This window comes from Muntiacus reevesi, chromosome 3 (assembly GCF_963930625.1).
Source record: "Muntiacus reevesi chromosome 3, mMunRee1.1, whole genome shotgun sequence".
NCBI classification, from domain to species: Eukaryota; Metazoa; Chordata; class Mammalia; order Artiodactyla; family Cervidae; genus Muntiacus; species Muntiacus reevesi.
The window spans coordinates 98,669,329-98,685,678 of record NC_089251.1 but is presented as its reverse complement, the minus strand read 5'-3'; the positions used below and the strand labels follow the sequence as shown (position 1 = coordinate 98,685,678).

General features: G+C 53.4%; 1 protein-coding gene across 2 annotated transcripts in view; it reads left to right on the top strand.

Moving 5' to 3' along the window:
- CNNM4 (cyclin and CBS domain divalent metal cation transport mediator 4) overlaps positions 1–14,960 on the top strand; it is a 36,920-nt gene extending 21,960 nt beyond the window's left edge. The window contains exons 2-8 of one of the 2 annotated variants that reach the window (XM_065929779.1): positions 4,371–4,514; positions 4,754–4,888; positions 5,873–6,042; positions 6,239–6,335; positions 7,882–7,944; positions 11,307–11,488; positions 11,993–14,960. In XM_065929779.1, the coding sequence (XP_065785851.1) occupies positions 4,371–4,514; positions 4,754–4,888; positions 5,873–6,042; positions 6,239–6,335; positions 7,882–7,944; positions 11,307–11,488; positions 11,993–12,190 (989 nt within the window). In that variant the 3' untranslated portion in view covers positions 12,191–14,960. The remainder of the gene's footprint in view (positions 1–4,370; positions 4,515–4,753; positions 4,889–5,872; positions 6,043–6,238; positions 6,336–7,881; positions 7,945–11,306; positions 11,489–11,992) is intronic. The other variant, XM_065929780.1, reaches the window with a different exon arrangement.
- The last annotated feature ends 1,390 nt before the right edge of the window (positions 14,961–16,350 follow it).

Genomic DNA, 16,350 nt, shown 5'->3' with positions numbered 1-16,350 from the left:
AGAGGAGATGCCTGTGGCTCAGCATACTCAGATGATAAAGAATTCGCCTGCCATGCAGGAGACCTTGGTTCTATCCCTGGTCGGGAAGATCCCCTGGAGGAGGGCATGGCAACCCACTCCAGTATTCTTGCCTGGAGAATCCCATGGACAGAGGAGCCTGGCGGGCTGCAGTCCATGGGGTTGCAAGAGAGTCGGACTTAACTCGGCGACTAAACAACAACGGCAGCCTCTGCCAGTAGCAGTGGAGGCTCCCGGAAGTGGTTGGATTCTGGGTGTCCGTTGCAGGCAGAGCTGATGGGGTCCGCTGAACTGGCTGGATGTAGAGGGTAGAGAAGTAGTGGAGGCACTTTATTCCCCCAGGCCCCTGTCCACTTCACAGGTCTGGGGCAGGGGGTTGACCGAGTCAAGGTCAAGATATTGGGTTGACCAAAAAGTTGATTCAGGTTTTTTTCTGTAACATCTTACAGAAAACCCCCAATATTAGACATCCATGTGGAGCTAGCTGTGAGCCAGCAGCTGGATGTGAGTCTAGAGGGCACAGGAGAGGGCTGCAAACAGTTATTGGAGATACCTTGATGTATAGTTTGTATTTAAAGTCGTGAGGCAAGGACCAGGTGCAAGGACTGAGCCCCGGGACTCTTCTCTGGAAAGAGAAGCAGCCCTGGGATCAGAGGAACACCAGGAGAGCTGTGCCTGGAAGCGGAGGGGAGGGAGGACTTCCAGGAGGAGAGAGAGAGTTGCTCAGAAACTGTAGCTTGGGCAGGTCTCCTGAGAATGAGACCCCACCATCGGAGGTCATTGGTGACCTGGGCAAGAGAGGTTCTCTGGCCAGGCAGGGAGAAGGTTCTGCTAAGACCAAAGAATGGCCTTTCTGGAGACAGATAAGCTAGGAAAAAGGCAGACACAGCCCAGGGTCCATACTCGGGTCAGCAGAGGGTGACCTCTGTGTCGGGGCCCCAACTGGCCAGCTGCAGTTGGCGCCAGGGCTCCAGGCTTTCAGCCTGCAGGGCAGGGCTGGCTGAGGCGGTGCCCCAGGTCTGCTCACCTACAGGGTACCTACCTGACTGGAAAGTGCTGCCCTTGGAGGGCGCCCACACCCACCAGTGGAGCCCACAAACCCAGGCGCCCCAGAGAGGAGGCGAGAGGGCTGAGCGGGAACTGAGGAACCTACTCGTTTCATCCACGGAGGGGCATTTTGGTCCTTCAGAGAAGCTGCTTACCTTTCCCTGTGAGGCCCAGGGTGACCCGTGACCATTTGTGCAGCAGGACTTGTTCTGAGCCTGTGGGTTGATTAGAGGGTTCAGTCGTTGTCCAGTCATTAAGTCGTGTCTGACTCTCTACAACCCCAGGGACTGCAGCACCCTGTCCTTCACTGTCTCCCAGAGTTTGCTCAAACTCATGTCCATTGAGTCAGTGATGCCATCCAACCATCTCATTCTTTGTCGCCCCGTATTCCTTTTGCACTCAATCTCTCCCAGCATCAGAGTCTTATCCAATGAGTCAGCTCTTCCCATCAGGTGGCCAAAGTATTGGAGCTTCAGTATCAGTCCTTCCAATGAATATTCAGTACTGATCTCCTTTAGGATAGACTGGTTTGATCTCCTTGCAGTCCAAGGGACTCTCAAGAGTCTTCTCCAAGAACACAGTTCAAAAGCATCAATTCTTCAGTGCTCAGCCTTCTTTATGGTCCAGTTCTCACATCTGTACATGACTACTGGAAAAACCATAGCTTTGACTGTATGGACCTTTGTCAGCAAAGTGAGGTTTCTGGTTTTTAATATGCTGTCTAGGTTTGTCATAGCTTTTCTTCCAGGGAGCAAGCATCTTTTAATTTCATGGCTGCAGTCACCGTCAGTCACAGCAGTGGGGGAGGACTTTTCCTCAGATTACTGGAACTGTCCTTTCTCTCCAGGGGCTCCAACTTCTAGGCTGTGAGCAGGGACCCCCTAACTGAGCCATATCCAGACACCCACCTGGTCCCCGGGGCTCAGTCTGCGGTAGGGGTTTGGCACGGAGGGTCCTTGTCTACCCTCTCTCACCACTTTCCCTTTGTTCCCTTTAACTTTTTTCTCCCCTTCATTTTTTTTCTCAATTAAAAAAAAAAAAAAGCTGTAGAAGTAAAACATGCCCAGCAAGTAGAACAATATAGAAGGGTACTGAGGCCCTCGCTCAAACTCCAGATAGCCCCAGAGGTGACCATCGTTACCGCTCCTGACAGTGACAGGGCGGTTTAGCACTGCCACCCCGCAGGTCTGCAGGTGGCACCATGCATCCCGGCCCCTTACAGTCTCTGCAGGGCTTCCTCCCACGCCTGGTCCACCCCGCTCTGCCGCATTCTTCCCAGAGTGGCAGTGGCCCCTGATCCATGGCCTTTTTAAAAAAAAAATTATTTATTTATTTTTTATTTTAATTGGATGCTAATTACTTTACAGTATTGTGGTGGTTTTTGCCATACATTCACATACATCAGCCATGGGTGTGCATGTGTTCCCCATTCTGACCCTCGCTCCCACCTCCCTCCCCATCCATTGACCTTGAGGTTTGAGATTGTTGAATGTTGTGATGAACCCTTTTGCTTTCTCTGCATTTTGAAAATTACACCCATAGAAAAAGTTCCTACCCCTGAAATTTCCAGATCCAAGGTTGGGGACCCTGAATTTTGAGACGTACTGCCAGTTTGGCCTGCTGAAATGAGCGACAGACCTGCCCAACAGACAGAGTGCCTGTGAGGACCTGTGTGTCTCCCCAGCACTGGGTACTGCCAGGCTTAACTAGGGCGTGTAGGTCCGAAAGTGGTAAGAGCTACCTTGCTTTAATCCTGGTTCCCCGTGCCGCCCCATGACATAGTTTAACTGGCTGCCCCAGGCCCCTGGGGACATTGTTTCTGACTCCAGAGGGCACTTCTGTATGGGCTACACCCGGCAGGCGAAGAGGCTGGGGGCTGGACCCTAGGGTTGAGTCCCTGACTGGCTGCTGCCTACAGAGGACCTTGGCCAAGCTCTTGCTGGCTCATCTCTCAAGACCCCCGGGAAATTTTAATCGAGTCTAGCCATGGTTCTGCCTGGCAAGGTGCTGAGAGTTATTTGACCATGTGCGTGCGTGCTAAGTCGCTTCAGTCGTGTCTGACCCTTTGTGACCCTATGAGCTGTAGTCCGCCAGGCTCCTCTGTCCATGGGATATCGTAGGCAAGAATACTGGAGTGGGTTGCCATTCCCTATTATAGGGGATCTTCCCAACCCAGGGATCGAACCTGCATCTCTTATGTCTCCTGCATTGGCAGGTGGGTTCCTTACTCCTAGTGCCACCTGGGAAGCCCTTATTTGACCACAACTGGAAATCCGTGTACCACGGTGACTGGCACATTGTGGAAAAGTTTCATAAAAGGGGCAATACTTCCCCCATCACACGTAGTGTACTCTGTGATTCTTCACTTTATTTTTTAAAATGCTGGTCATGGGAAGTGGCATTTCTCTTTTCCCTCTCCAAGGCCCGTGAGAATTGTCAAGATGCGTCCTAGGGCTGGGCTTCCCTGGGACCGTGGAGACCTGGAGAACCTCCTCCAGGGACATGTGCAGAGTCATAGCTAGGATTGGGTCATGGAGGGGAAGCTGAGCAGGAGACCTGACTTGACCTTCACGGCCCTCTGGCTCTTTTCCCCTTAGGCCCCTCCAGACCCATGTCCCTGTGTGGGGGGCACACAGTCCCTTTCAACCCAGAGTGGGGGCTGGGCCCTGTCATTGTCACTTGCTGGGGTTCGGGACCTGTGAGAAGCGTGGGACCCCAGAAGAAGGCCTGGGAAGCGCTGCCACTCCACTCAGCTTTGTGGAGGGTCCTTCCTCCCCACCCTCTACCTCCTAACTTTCTCTTGTTTTGGGTTCAAGGGTGGCCCTCCTCTAATTATAGTACCCGCCTGGCCTAATTATAGCCTGGGCTAATTTGTTAATGGCTTTGGGAACTGAGAGCCTTGCCTTGGGCAGGATCATGGCTCCTGGGTACACGCCGGGGAGTTATGCCAAGGGGCACTTGCTGAAGGAATGTGGCTGGCCCTTGAGGCCCCCTGGGAGCCCCTTGTCCACCCGGCGCACTCGGGGCTCTGACGGAGGCTGTCTGTGTCTGCAGGTTGTCAGGGTGGGGCTCTCCCCCTCCCAGGAGCCCCTGATACACCACACCAAGCTGGGACTTGCCATCTTCATTCTATTTAAACACATGGTCCTAAATTAAAAGATACTTTTGGTTTTCCTTTCTGTACAAGCAATATCCATTTTCAGCAACAACTTCAGGACTCGTGACCCCAAATGTGTTAATATTTTGCTCAAGGAGTCTCAGGACTGGTCTCTCTGCTCCTCCAACTTATTACATTTTCTCCTCAGGGAAGTCCCACCTGGCCATCGTGCAGAAGGTGAACAACGAGGGCGAAGGTGACCCCTTCTACGAAGTGCTGGGCCTGGTCACCCTGGAGGACGTCATCGAGGAGATCATTAAGTCCGAGATCCTGGACGAGTCTGATATGTACAGTGAGTTCCCCGCCCCACCTGCCTCGCTCGGACGGACATCTGCTGTCCTGGGACGGGAAGGCCGAGTGTGAGGCCAGGGCCATCCTTCCTCCCGGCCTTTGTGTCTCAGTCCAGATGCTGCTGCTGCTGCTGCTTCTGGTGGAAGGAGGGCCCGCTAAGCTGGGCGCCGGCAGGTGGGCTCTAGTCTGTTCCCGAGTCCTTGTAGGACACTGGCCTCAGTTCCAGATTCTCTCTTGCAGCTGACAACCGAAGCCGGAAACGGGTCTCTGAGAAGAACAAGCGTGACTTCTCAGCCTTCAAAGATGCTGACAATGAACTCAAGGTGAAAATTTCACCTCAGCTACTTCTGGCTGCTCATCGCTTCTTGTCCACGGGTAAGAGCAAGAGGGGGCCCTTTGGGTAGGGGCAGAATGTAGCCGTGGAGGGAGCCGTTCTGGCTTCTCCTCCCCAGAGGGCTGTGGCAGATGAAGGGCCCAGGGCAAGCTTGGCTGCCTCTGGAAGGGGGCGAGGCGTTGTCCCTCCATTCGCCCCCACTCCTGACCATCCCTGCAGTTTATTTTCCCTGTTAATGAGTTGCTGCTGCAAACTTCCAGGAAGCGTCTGGGTTTGTTATGGAGGTTTGATGCTGGGAGGATGGGAGGTGGGCACCAGGTTCCCCATTGAGGAGGGAGAAGACTCTACTACATGCCGCCCCCTGGTGGGTGTACCTGCAGCCCTGCGCGCTCATCCTCTCCAAGCCCCTGGATCCCTGCTCTGTTCTCGTCTCTCCACCTCCCTCCGCCTGCATCTGCTGGGTCCCACGGGACCTGACCTCCCAGTCAATCATTTTTCTCTCTTCTCACCCCTGATTCATAGCTCCCTTGGAGACCTGGGTGATTAAATAGGAAAATGCCTGCCTGCCCCATCCTCTCCCCTCACTCTTGACTTCCTTCCCGCCCTCACTTGCTGAAGCTGTGATCCTGTGATTTTTCTGCCAGGATATGGATGCTGTGGACTCTGACAACAGCACTAGTCATGTGTACCAGGCACTTCCCACATGGCAAGCACGTGTCTCAGTGTCTTATGTCTGTTATCCCACTTCAGCAAGCAGTGACCCCATGAAGTTTTAAATCCCCATTTTACAGATGAGGAAACTGAGACTCAGGTGAAGGAATGTGCCCGAGGTCATGTTCTATTAGTGCAGGAGCCATGGTTCCAGCAGGCAGACAGCTTCATGTCTACTGAGGCCAGAGCCAAGGGCGCACCCCCTGCCCACCCTGGGGAGGCAGGGCCAGGCAATGAGGAGCTGTCCAGCACAGGTGTGACCAACCCCAGGTGCTGCCTGGCCTCCTGTGAAACCCTCCTCTCTCCTCCCTCAGAGGTCCCCCAGTTCAGCCCTTCTCTGATATCAGAGAAGATCCTGCTGCGGCTGCTCAAGTACCCAGACGTCATCCAGGAGCTCAAGTTTGACGAGCACAACAAGCACTACGTCCGTCATTACCTGTACACGCGCAACAAGCCGGCTGACTACTTCGTCCTCATCCTGCAGGTGGGCCTGCCCCTTCCGTGCCCTCTGCCCACCCCCCACTGCCCATCCTCCTCCCGAGACCCCCCTTGGCCTGCTCGCAGTCTTGGGGTCTCAGCGCCTCCACAGGGCCTGCAGCCCCACTTACGCCTCACTCCTCTGGCTCTTCTCCCTGGTGGTATTCTCTCTCTGTCTCTGACCATGACCCATGTCCTTTCAGGGGAAGGTGGAGGTGGAGGCAGGGAAGGAGAACATGAAGTTTGAGACGGGTGCCTTCTCCTACTATGGGACCATGGCCCTGTCCTCGGCCCCTTCTGGTGAGTTGTTGGACCACCCCCCAGCACGTCTGGAGGGGGTCGGGATGTGGGCGGGCTGCCTCCCTGCCAGAACCTGGGGCCGTCTACAGGCTCAGAGCCCAGGTGCCTTTGGGGAGAGGCGGCCAGTGAGGGCCCGGACTTTGAGGAGGTAGGCTGGAGAAATGACTTGCCCATGGGGACAGGGGTCCGAGGGTGGAGGGAGGAGACGGGAAGGGGATTCTGAGCAGAGCCTGGAGGGGAGCTGAGAGTGCGTTCTGAGATGGTGAGACCAGCCTGGAGAAGACAAGGGAGCTGGTAGGTGTGTGTCAGGGAGGCCCAGGAAGTCAATGGCGTTTGCTCATGATATGAAGCAGGAGGCCGTTAGTAGCCTGTGAGCAGGGGGACCTATAGCAGCAGAGTGGGCGAGCAGGGCAGGCAGGCCACCGTGGCCATGACGGCGGAGAACAGTTGAGAGAGAGGCAGGTGGAGGGAGTTGTGTGGCCTCACTAGAGAAGACCAGGCCAGGGGAGTCGATGGGGTAAGGAACCCGAGGCGCCCGTGGTCGGGGGCCAGGCCAGGGCCTGTTGGCCATGCAGTAAAGGGGCTGAGCTGCCGCCTTTTGGTTAAGAGTCAGTTCTAATGGAATAAAGGAGCTTGGGGACAGAGAAAGGACTGGGCAGCCTCTGAGAAGGCCTCTCTTGCCACTCCAGGGCCCTCTGCTTCTCCACTGTTAGGTGGCTCAGGCTCCTGTTACCAGAGGGGCCTTGTGGCTGGAGTGGGCGCCCTCCAGACAAGGCCCAGTGTCACCCAACTCGGCATCTCGCTAGTGGTGTGACGCCTCCAAGCCTTGAGAGCAGCCACAGGTTCTGCAGGCTGGAGAGGGGAATGTCTGCTTTGGTGCTGAGCACAGGCACATGGTAGGGGGAGAGGGGTGCCTCCACGCTGTGCCTGCTGCTATCCTTTGACAAAGAAGACCTCCGTGTGGGCAGCTGGGCACACATGCGTATTGACAGTTCAGCTCATCTAGCGGCACGAGCAGGCACCTGCAAGGAGGGGGATGGGAAACAAGGCTCCGGAGCCGGGTTTGGGAACAGGCGGCCCCTGCCCAGGTGCCCCAGGCCTGGGGAGGACGTCTCTGCCCCTTCTAGGAGGACCTCTTACCATCCAGCTTCGGGAAGCCTTCTAAAGCAGGGCACACCATCACAGGACATTCCTCTAAGCACTGTTTCTCTGCAGTGATACCTCAGAGCCGGGTTGGGGACCTGGGCCCTGTCTTGACCTGGAGGCCCCTGCTTCCCACATCAGTGGCTGGAAGGGAAGGGAGGTGACTTCTGGGGGCTCTGTGTTCACTGTGAGAGCTCTGGCCCCACGCTGCCAACTCCACCCTTCTCTGGTCAGGGCTCATTTGTGGGCTCTGGGCACCCTCCCCGTCAGAGCCGGGTCCCCTTTCCCATGGCACCCCGTCTCTGCTCAAGGCAGCCTGGCCCCCAGCAGGTCTGCTTCTCCCGCTGTTCCTGTGGCTCAGTGTCCACCCTCCCACCACTGACCTTCTCCTCTTTTGCTCCAGTACCTTCCACCCTGGTTGGGTGTCCGCCTGGCAAGCGGAACTCCCTGCTCTCCTGGCTCTCAGGTAACGAGGCACGGCTAGAAGATGTGCACTGCCGCCTGTCGCCTGAGCCTGCATCCTGCCGCTGCATTAACCTCTCCCAGCAGGCACTGGGGCCGCCTCCGCCCCTCCTCCCAGCACCTGTGCCCCCCCCCACCCCCCCCTCGCCCGTTCACATGTGTGGGCCAGCCTGACAGGTGTTGGTTCTGCTTGACCTGGGCTTCTGTGTTACTGTGTCCCTTTGCCCAGGTCCTGGAAGGGTTTCCCTGAGGGTCCTTCAGTCTTTGAGAAGACTCATGCATACACACATACACCCGCACGTGACAGGCTGGGAGTGAAGGGCCGTTCCCGGCCAGGCCAGGTGAGCCCTGCTGCTCAGGGCCACACAGACTTCAGCAGGACGACTTCTCGCCTCTCAGTATTCTTGCCTGGAGAGTCCCAAGGACCAAGGCGCCTGGGGGACTCCAGTCCACAGGGTTGCAAAGAGTCGGGCACGACCGAAGCGACTGAGCACACACACATGCAACTTTCTCTAGAAAAAGCTTCCCTTCCCACCTTTCCTCACAAGCTTTGCTTTTTTATTCTGTGGCTGAAATGGTGTCCACTGGCCAGGGGGAGGCAGCCTCTTGGAGTTAGAAGTGCGGCCACAGTCAGACTGCCCTGGTTGAGTGGCGTCTCTACCAAGACCAGCTGAATGGTTCTGGGAGCTGACTGACCTTCTCTGAGTCTTGATTTCCTCCTGTGAAATGGGAACAAGCCATGTACCCACTTCTTAAGAATTGTTGGCCGCAGTAGGCAAGAGAATTGAAATAAAATGTTTACTAGAGCTCAATTACTACTTGTACTTTCTCTATTATAGTGAAACCAGGAAGCATTTGGGAAAAGGCCAAAGGCCCTGTGCTGTTTCTGGCCTTCCTCAGGTCACACTCCTGAGCGCTGAACCAGGGTCGGTTGGAACAATGTTGGCCCCAGCATCTTTCAGTTCATGGGATTCCCATATCTCGTGTACACTGGGGCAGCAGAGGTCCTGATGTCAGACCTGTGGCCTGGGCTGCTGCGCCCGGGGGAGAGGAGCGCGGCGAGTGTCTCTGAGCTCCAGTTTCCCTGCATAGCTTAAAGTAGCTCCCATGGCCCTGGCCGTCCTAGAAACCTATCACTTCAGGCACCTGTTTCCCACTGATGTTCATACAGTTGGGCTATTTTCCTTCTTAAATATACGAAAGCACACTTTAAAAAAAAATTGATTCTCTTAAAAAAGTAAAAAGGTGACTTAGCAGTCACTGGTCCCATTCAAACACAGCCAACTTTTGGCTGTAATGAGTGGCCTTTGAGCAGGAGGCTGGCTGATGAGAACAGAGTGGACAGCATCGGTCTTCACTGGCCAGCCCCTCAGCCTTGCTCTCCTCTCCTGCACTTGCTCCTGTCTCATAGATGGCGGGGTTGACACACACATGGCTTGAATCCTCATGTCTTTACCTGATATGGGACCAGAGACACTTTTCCATAAGCTTTCTAGTTAGAGCTATGCAGGGTCTCTGCAAGCAGAAGTGCCTTCGTTTGTTACTTCCCCCTTATGCATGTTCATGGGGGTCTGTATTTGAATAATAGCGTGATGTAGACCTCTTTATGGAAAAACTTCTTCTGTGTTTAAGATTATGTCCTTAGAATATTATTTCCAGAGATGGAATTACCAAGTCAAAATTGCCTGGGTTTTGTTTTTTTTTTTTTGTTACTTTTTGGGGTTTGTTTTAATAGTAACATAGCTTATTTAGAAAATTAGGAAAAATCCTAAGAAAATTAAGTATCATAATTTCATTATTCAGAAACAAAACTTCAGATTTTTTAAATTCCTAGGACCTCTGTTTTAACAGACCATATGACTAATGTATGTTGGTTTAAATTCACTTCCTATCTCTGGAGTGTTAATAAGCATTAATTAAAAGCATTATGTCATCGAAATAATTAATGTTAAACAGTAAGAAATATTGACCTTCAAGATGTTACTTAAGTTTGAATGAGTGATAGATGCACATGGTCCTCTAGTGGTTGTATACCAGGGGTCCCCAACCTCCGGAATCTAATGCCTGATAATCCGAGGTGGAGCCGATGTAATAATAATAGAAATAAAGTGCACAGTAAATGTAGTGTCCTCAAATTGTCCCAAAACCATCCCCCCTCACCCCAGTCCACGGAAGAATTGTTTTGCATGGAACTGGACCTGGTGCCAGAAAGGTTGGGGATTGCTGTTGTGTGCTACCCATCGTGGAATATCCAGACTGTGTGTTCCTAGTTTTATGAATGAAATTCAGATGTGGAGTATTCCTGAATTCAGTGTCAGTTGGTTCAGTCAGTCACTTAGACTCAGTGGTTGCTTTTTTCACTGGGCTGTTTGTTAGAATAGTTAACTGAGTCATTAGTAAGTTAGTAGTTAACTAAACAAATCAGCTTAGGCCACTACCTGTTTGTTTAAAACAAGCCAGCATGCCTTCACAATTAACTTCTTGGTGCATTTCATTGTTCTCTGAATGTTCCCCCAAAATACGAGCTAATGAGGTAAAATCATGTGTGTGCCCTTGCTTTTGCAAAATAAGGAGCTGGTTCCTTCCTCATTGGAGGTTGAGTCATTCCCCTTTCCTGGTTACCATCAGCTGAATGAAGCCTGTTCTGCCCCTAGTGACGGGAAGAGGCACTGCCATAGCTACCCCGGGGCTCTGCAACATGGGATGGAGACTGGGATCAGTCTCCAGGCACCCCAGCGTGGGAAGCTGGAGCTCGGGGGCCTCCAGGTTCCTGTGAGAAGAGTCTGCTGCCTCCATCCCCCTGCCAGACTGGCTGGGCTCAGCAGACACAGGCAGGACTGTTCCACACACAAGTCTCATGGAACGTGCTTTTGAGCTAAGCATTTTGAGATACGAGCAGGGTGTCACGTTGGGGGTGTCTGTATGTATGGTGAGAGAGTGCAAACTGTAGGTTTTCCTCTTCATATAGTTTAAAAGTGTGCAGTTTACATCCCTTGACAGAAGCGGGCATTGAGATGCTGTCTGCCACACTCGGGCCATCTCTGTGTTGCCCCTGCCTCATTACTTGTCGGGGGGAAATGAGAGTTTTTGTAGACATAAACTTTCTGTGTCTCAGGTTTTTGTTTTCTGTTTTGTTCTCTGTTTGGATAGACTTTTGAATACTTACTGCACAACACTTCTAAACAAACTAACTCGTTTGCTCTGATGAAGTCAGACCTTGAGTAAGGGCTTTGTTTGCACCCAAGAACTCCTTCCCGTTTCCAGTGAGGGCACCACTGCCCAGGCGTCTGAGGGACAAGGTTGGACAGGAGGCTGTGAGGGGCACCAGGCCGACCCCTGACCTCACGGTCTCTCTCCCCACCACAGACCGCTCCCCATCCCACCCCACGGCCCTCAGCCGCTCGGCCTCCCTCAGCTACCCAGACCGCTCAGAAACGGCAAGCACCGTGCCCTTGGCAGGCAGCAGCAACCAGTTTGGCAGCTCGATCCTGGGCCAGTACATCTCTGACTTCAGCGTGCGGGCACTCATGGACCTCCAGTACATTAAGGTGAGCACTCCCATAGCCCTCTGCCTGGGGTAGCCCCGTCCTCTGCCTCCAGTCCATCGGCAGCTTCTTTGATCCACCGCACCCAGCATGGATAGGCTTCCCAGGTGTTGCTAGTGGTAAAGAACCCGCCTGCCAATGCAGGAAACACAAGATCCCTGAGTTGGGAAGATCCCCTGGAGGAGGGCATGGCAACCCACTCCAGTATTCTTGCCTGGAGAATACCAAGGACAGAGGAGGCTGGTGGGCTACAGTCCATGGGGTTGCAAAGAGTCAGACATGACTGAAGCTAACACACGGCACACGCAGGTCCAGCACGGTGGACCCGGACCTGGGATGTGTGTCCTTCCTACTCTGGCTTCTCACTCTTTGGTGGGGGGTGCTTCTGAGACCCTCTGCCCTGGGTCATGCCCTCTTTCCTGGACTCAGCTTCCATCCCGGCCACGTTTCCCTGGCCCCCCAACCCTGCTCTCAGTGACCACCCCACCCCTGCCCACCCCTCTGCAGATCACCCGGCAACAGTACCAGAATGGGCTGCTGGCCTCACGCATGGAGAACTGCCCCCAGTTCCCCCTGGACGGGTGCACCCTCTGCACCGAGAACTCAGCTGACAAGGCCGAGCTGCCGGCGGCGGACGAGACCACGAACCTGCTGAACGAGCGCAACTCCTTGCTGCACCGAACATCTCACGAGAGCGCCATCTGACAGGAGGGCCCGGGGTCCCCCGCCAGCCCCGCGGGGGCCTCCCCAGTGGGCCCACAAGAAGACAGGGGGCCTGTTAGGCCGGAAGGGGTACAGTTACCCTGTCTGACTGAGCAGCCAGAGGGTCCCCTGCCTGAGGGGGACCTGGTCTCTGACAGGGTCCTCTGAACAGCTCGGAGGTGGCAGTTGCACGGCCCCGGACCGTGGGGCAGTATACCGGCGACCAGGAGCGCTCCTAAACTCAGCTCATTGCACCTCTTTTTAAATGTCAGGGGGAAGGGAAGACAGGGTTAAGGAACTTTAAAAGCAATTTTTTTTCCACAGAAACTTTAAAAGGGGTAGGGTTTCTCACCCCGGGAAGCAATAGCCATAGTGTGCTCCCAGTTGTGACCTTCTGGCTGCATCCCTGACTCAGGGAGCCAACTCTCCCTACTCCTCTTCCACGTCCTCCAGAGATGGCACCGCTGCAGTCTCCTGGAGGAAGATTTCTTCTTGGGAGAGAAGACAGTTCTTCCCAGGAAGCAGAGAACCAAATAGCGCTGAGAACAACTGCCTGGACGCACGCTGAGGCTCACCTGTCGTCACCGAGGCCAAGGGATTTTTCTGGGAACCCTGGTCAGGGAGGTGACAGTCCCAGCTGGAGAGGAGCACGCCTCCTCCTGTCAATCGCTGGACCCAGGAACCTCCTAGAACCCTGCTGATGGGGTCTCCTGGTGAGTTGGGCTGGGCCGAGGCCTCTCAGCCCTGTCCCCACAGTCTGCCTCACGTCCACCCCTTTGGACAGCTCTCCCCTTGCCGTGGGACTGACTCCCAAGTATTAGGCGGGGTCTCACACCATTAAGACTGCTAACCAGACTGCTCCCCAGGCCCTGCCCTCAGTTTCACCAAAGGTTTTCCCCTGTTGGGGAGAGTGTCTGTGTTACAGGGGCTTACCTGTGATGCTCTTTTCGGGGCCAGGAGGGAACTTGGTCATGAGCATCTACATTGTTAGCAGTCAGTTCATCCCCCTCCCACCCCATAGCCAAAGTCAAGTCTCATTACTGACCCACAAAGCCCTTCTCTCCAGATTTCCTGCTTCTAATCCCAAACCCCAGTGTCTCTTGGGGATTGAGGTCAGGAGGACGTGTAAGAAGCCAACACAAGTCGGTTCTTCATGCCCTTTCCTCTGTGGCCGAGGCTCACCTGACCTTGTTCACGCACTTACAGAACCCGGGAAAGGAGGTTTCCATCTAGAACGCACCCAGCCAGCAGCCCCGTCCTACTCACGTGTGTGATCCTAATGTGAGCTGTCATCCTGGTCTTTGCTGAAGCCCTGGGTGCCCCAGCCCCATCTGCAGTCCTGCACCTTCTCCCTGAGCAGCAGGCTTCCCACTGTCGGGGAGGCTGTGGGACCAAGGTCTGCTTTGACCCTTTGGTTGGGGGGCCTGGAACAGACGAGGGAGCCTTGCAGGCCTTCCCGCATGTTGTTTATTCACGTCTTTCCTCAGCCTATGAGACCGGGTACCCCAAGTGCTCTGCTGGCAGTGCCCGGGAAATGCCTTGCACCAAGCATGCTGGGCCCTGGTCAGTGTAACAGGCCTCACCAGTGACAGAAGTGATTCCCACAAGTCTGGGGAGAAGGTGGTGACACCTCTGGGTTCTCGGCCATAAGGAAGACACCAGACCTTCGTGCCCTGTCCAGGGAAACCCCTTAGTTTTCTCCAGGAGCAGCTTGCTCTCCGCGTCCACATGGGGGCTTGCAGTATGGTTTTCCTGGGGTCTGAGTGCTGCCTGAGCCCACCCACTGCCTGAACCTAGTGTTTGTGTGTGAAGTCCATGGAGCAGGTACACACACTTCCACGGCTACCTCTCTGCACACACAGATGCTCTCAAGAGATGGTCCCTCCTCCCCACCTCTCCCTGTCCCCATTTATAATCACTTTTTGCAGAGGGTCATGGTTATTTCCAAATATTACTGGTCCGATGACTTCCTCTTCCCAGTGCAATTTCTCATTCCCTATTCCAGCCTCTGGTTCCTGGGCTGAGCCGTACCCTGGACCTGGCCCAGCCCTGCTTGTCTTCCCATGGAGGGGGTACCTCCGCAAACAGCAGGCCTCCATGTGGGTAGGCGAGTCACAGGCACCGTAGCAAGTAACTCGTATTTATTTTGCGTAAGATTTTAATTTGTATATTTTTGTGATTATTTTGGCATTGTTATGAGTTTTGACTCTCGGGGAGTTTTGTTGTTATGACTCTTGTGTCTTTTGTCACAAAACAATGATAATATTTGCTAAACGATATATGGAATTTATTTTTGATTGGTAATAAAAAAATGAAATACGGATAAATCTTGGCGAGCCTGCAGTTGGCCTGTCTGAGCTCAGGTCCTGTCACAGAGCTTGAAGTGGCTGTCCCTGGCTATGACAGGGCAAGAGACAAGCATCCTGGGACTGTTTAGCACTTAAAAAAAAAAAAAAAAAAATGAAATGGACATGTAACTTACAAAAACATAATCAAGGCTGTTGTCACAGGAGCTAGAGGGTGCCAGCTGCTGCTAGACCCATACGGCAAGTGTGCTCAACTGCCACCGTTACGAATCCAGTAAAATGGAAACCAGAGGGTCAGGGACAGCTGGAATGGGCAAATTGCCCCTCCTCTGTCCTCTAGGGGCTGAAGGAGAAAGGTGCTTGATCTAAAACTATGATTGCATTGTCTAAGAACAGCCGTTGCCTCTCGGTCCAGACTTGGGGGCTGGTTGTGGTCTCCAAGTTGGAGTGCCCACCCCTGGAGAGCCCACCTGGAAGGGACCTCACTGCATATCCACTCCGGAGGCTTCAGTCGGGCAGACTCCCACAGCGCCCCCAGGTGCCTCAGCCGGTGGGTACAATCGAGTGCGCCCAGGCCAGGGGCTCAAGGAAGCCTGGCTTAAGAGGGGAACTGCGGGGAATGTTAGGCATTGGGTAGGCAGAAAGGAAAGAGGACATTTCAGATAAAAGGAATAACAAATGCAGAGTCTTGTGTATAGGTGGGCAAGAATAAATTTCATTCATCCATCTGTCCCACACACATTTCAGCCTCTGCTGCATGCCACCAACCCCTCAGGCTGTCTTCTCCACCTGGATTATTCCCCCAGGTCTTTGTGAGGCTCACCCCTCGCTTCATCTAAGCCTCTGTTCAAATGCTACCTCCTTGAAGAAGTCTTCCCCCATCAGACCACCCAAAAGAGCTTGGCCCCCATTCCTCTGTCTGTCTCCTCATCTTGCCTTGTTTTTTTCTCTGTCGAACTTAACTGTCAGGTATTAAAATAAGGATTTGTGTATTTTTTGTTGTCCTCACACTAGAGCTTAAGCCCCAGTAGGTCAGGGTATTTGTTATTTCAACTGCAGTCCCAATGCTAGAGCAGTACCTGGTGCACTGCAGGCACCAGATGCAGGAAATACTTGTTGAATGAACGAATGAATGGGCCTTACCAGAAGTTAAGTACCGGATTTTATTGGAGGGGAGCATGCTGCTCCTATAACCTTGACTGAACCTAGTAAAGATGATCGAGGAAAACTGGCTGGAGGAAGTGATGTATACAGACGTGAGAGAGAAGCAGGAGTCAGTCAGGGGTCACAGACAATAGTTATGGGTTTAAAACTCAAGAATAAATATTTTGATAAAACATGGAAATGTCTTGAGCTGAATGGCCAGAAAGGAAAATCACCCATGAGGGACCTGGAAGTCTGGTGACAAGTGTCTCCTCCGATGCTGCAATAATGGACCAAAGAATGGTGCAGAGCCAAGGAAGAGAGAAGCTGGGAAAGTGGTGTGGGACCTATGTTGTTCATAGGTCATTCATGGGCAACTTTGTTTGCCCTGTGCTGGATCCTTGGGTCTCATGGTTTAAATCATCATTTGTGTTTTCCCAGTGTGATCTGATTGTTCTATCTAAAGGTTTCCCTGCCAAAATAAGTTACAAGGTTGTTTTCCAAGGGAGCCTGAGCCCAGAGGAAAAGTCACAGGTCAGAGCCCTGTGTAGAGGTACTTGGCGTTTTTCCCACCTTGCCTCTGGAACTGTTCTTTGCTGGTTAACTTTTCAGGCATGTAGCTCATTTCAAGCATGTTGTCCATTCTATCTCTGTTAGCATTTTTATCTGGACTTGGAGACAAGTGTAAACCAAAGGGACTGAGTCTATTATTAA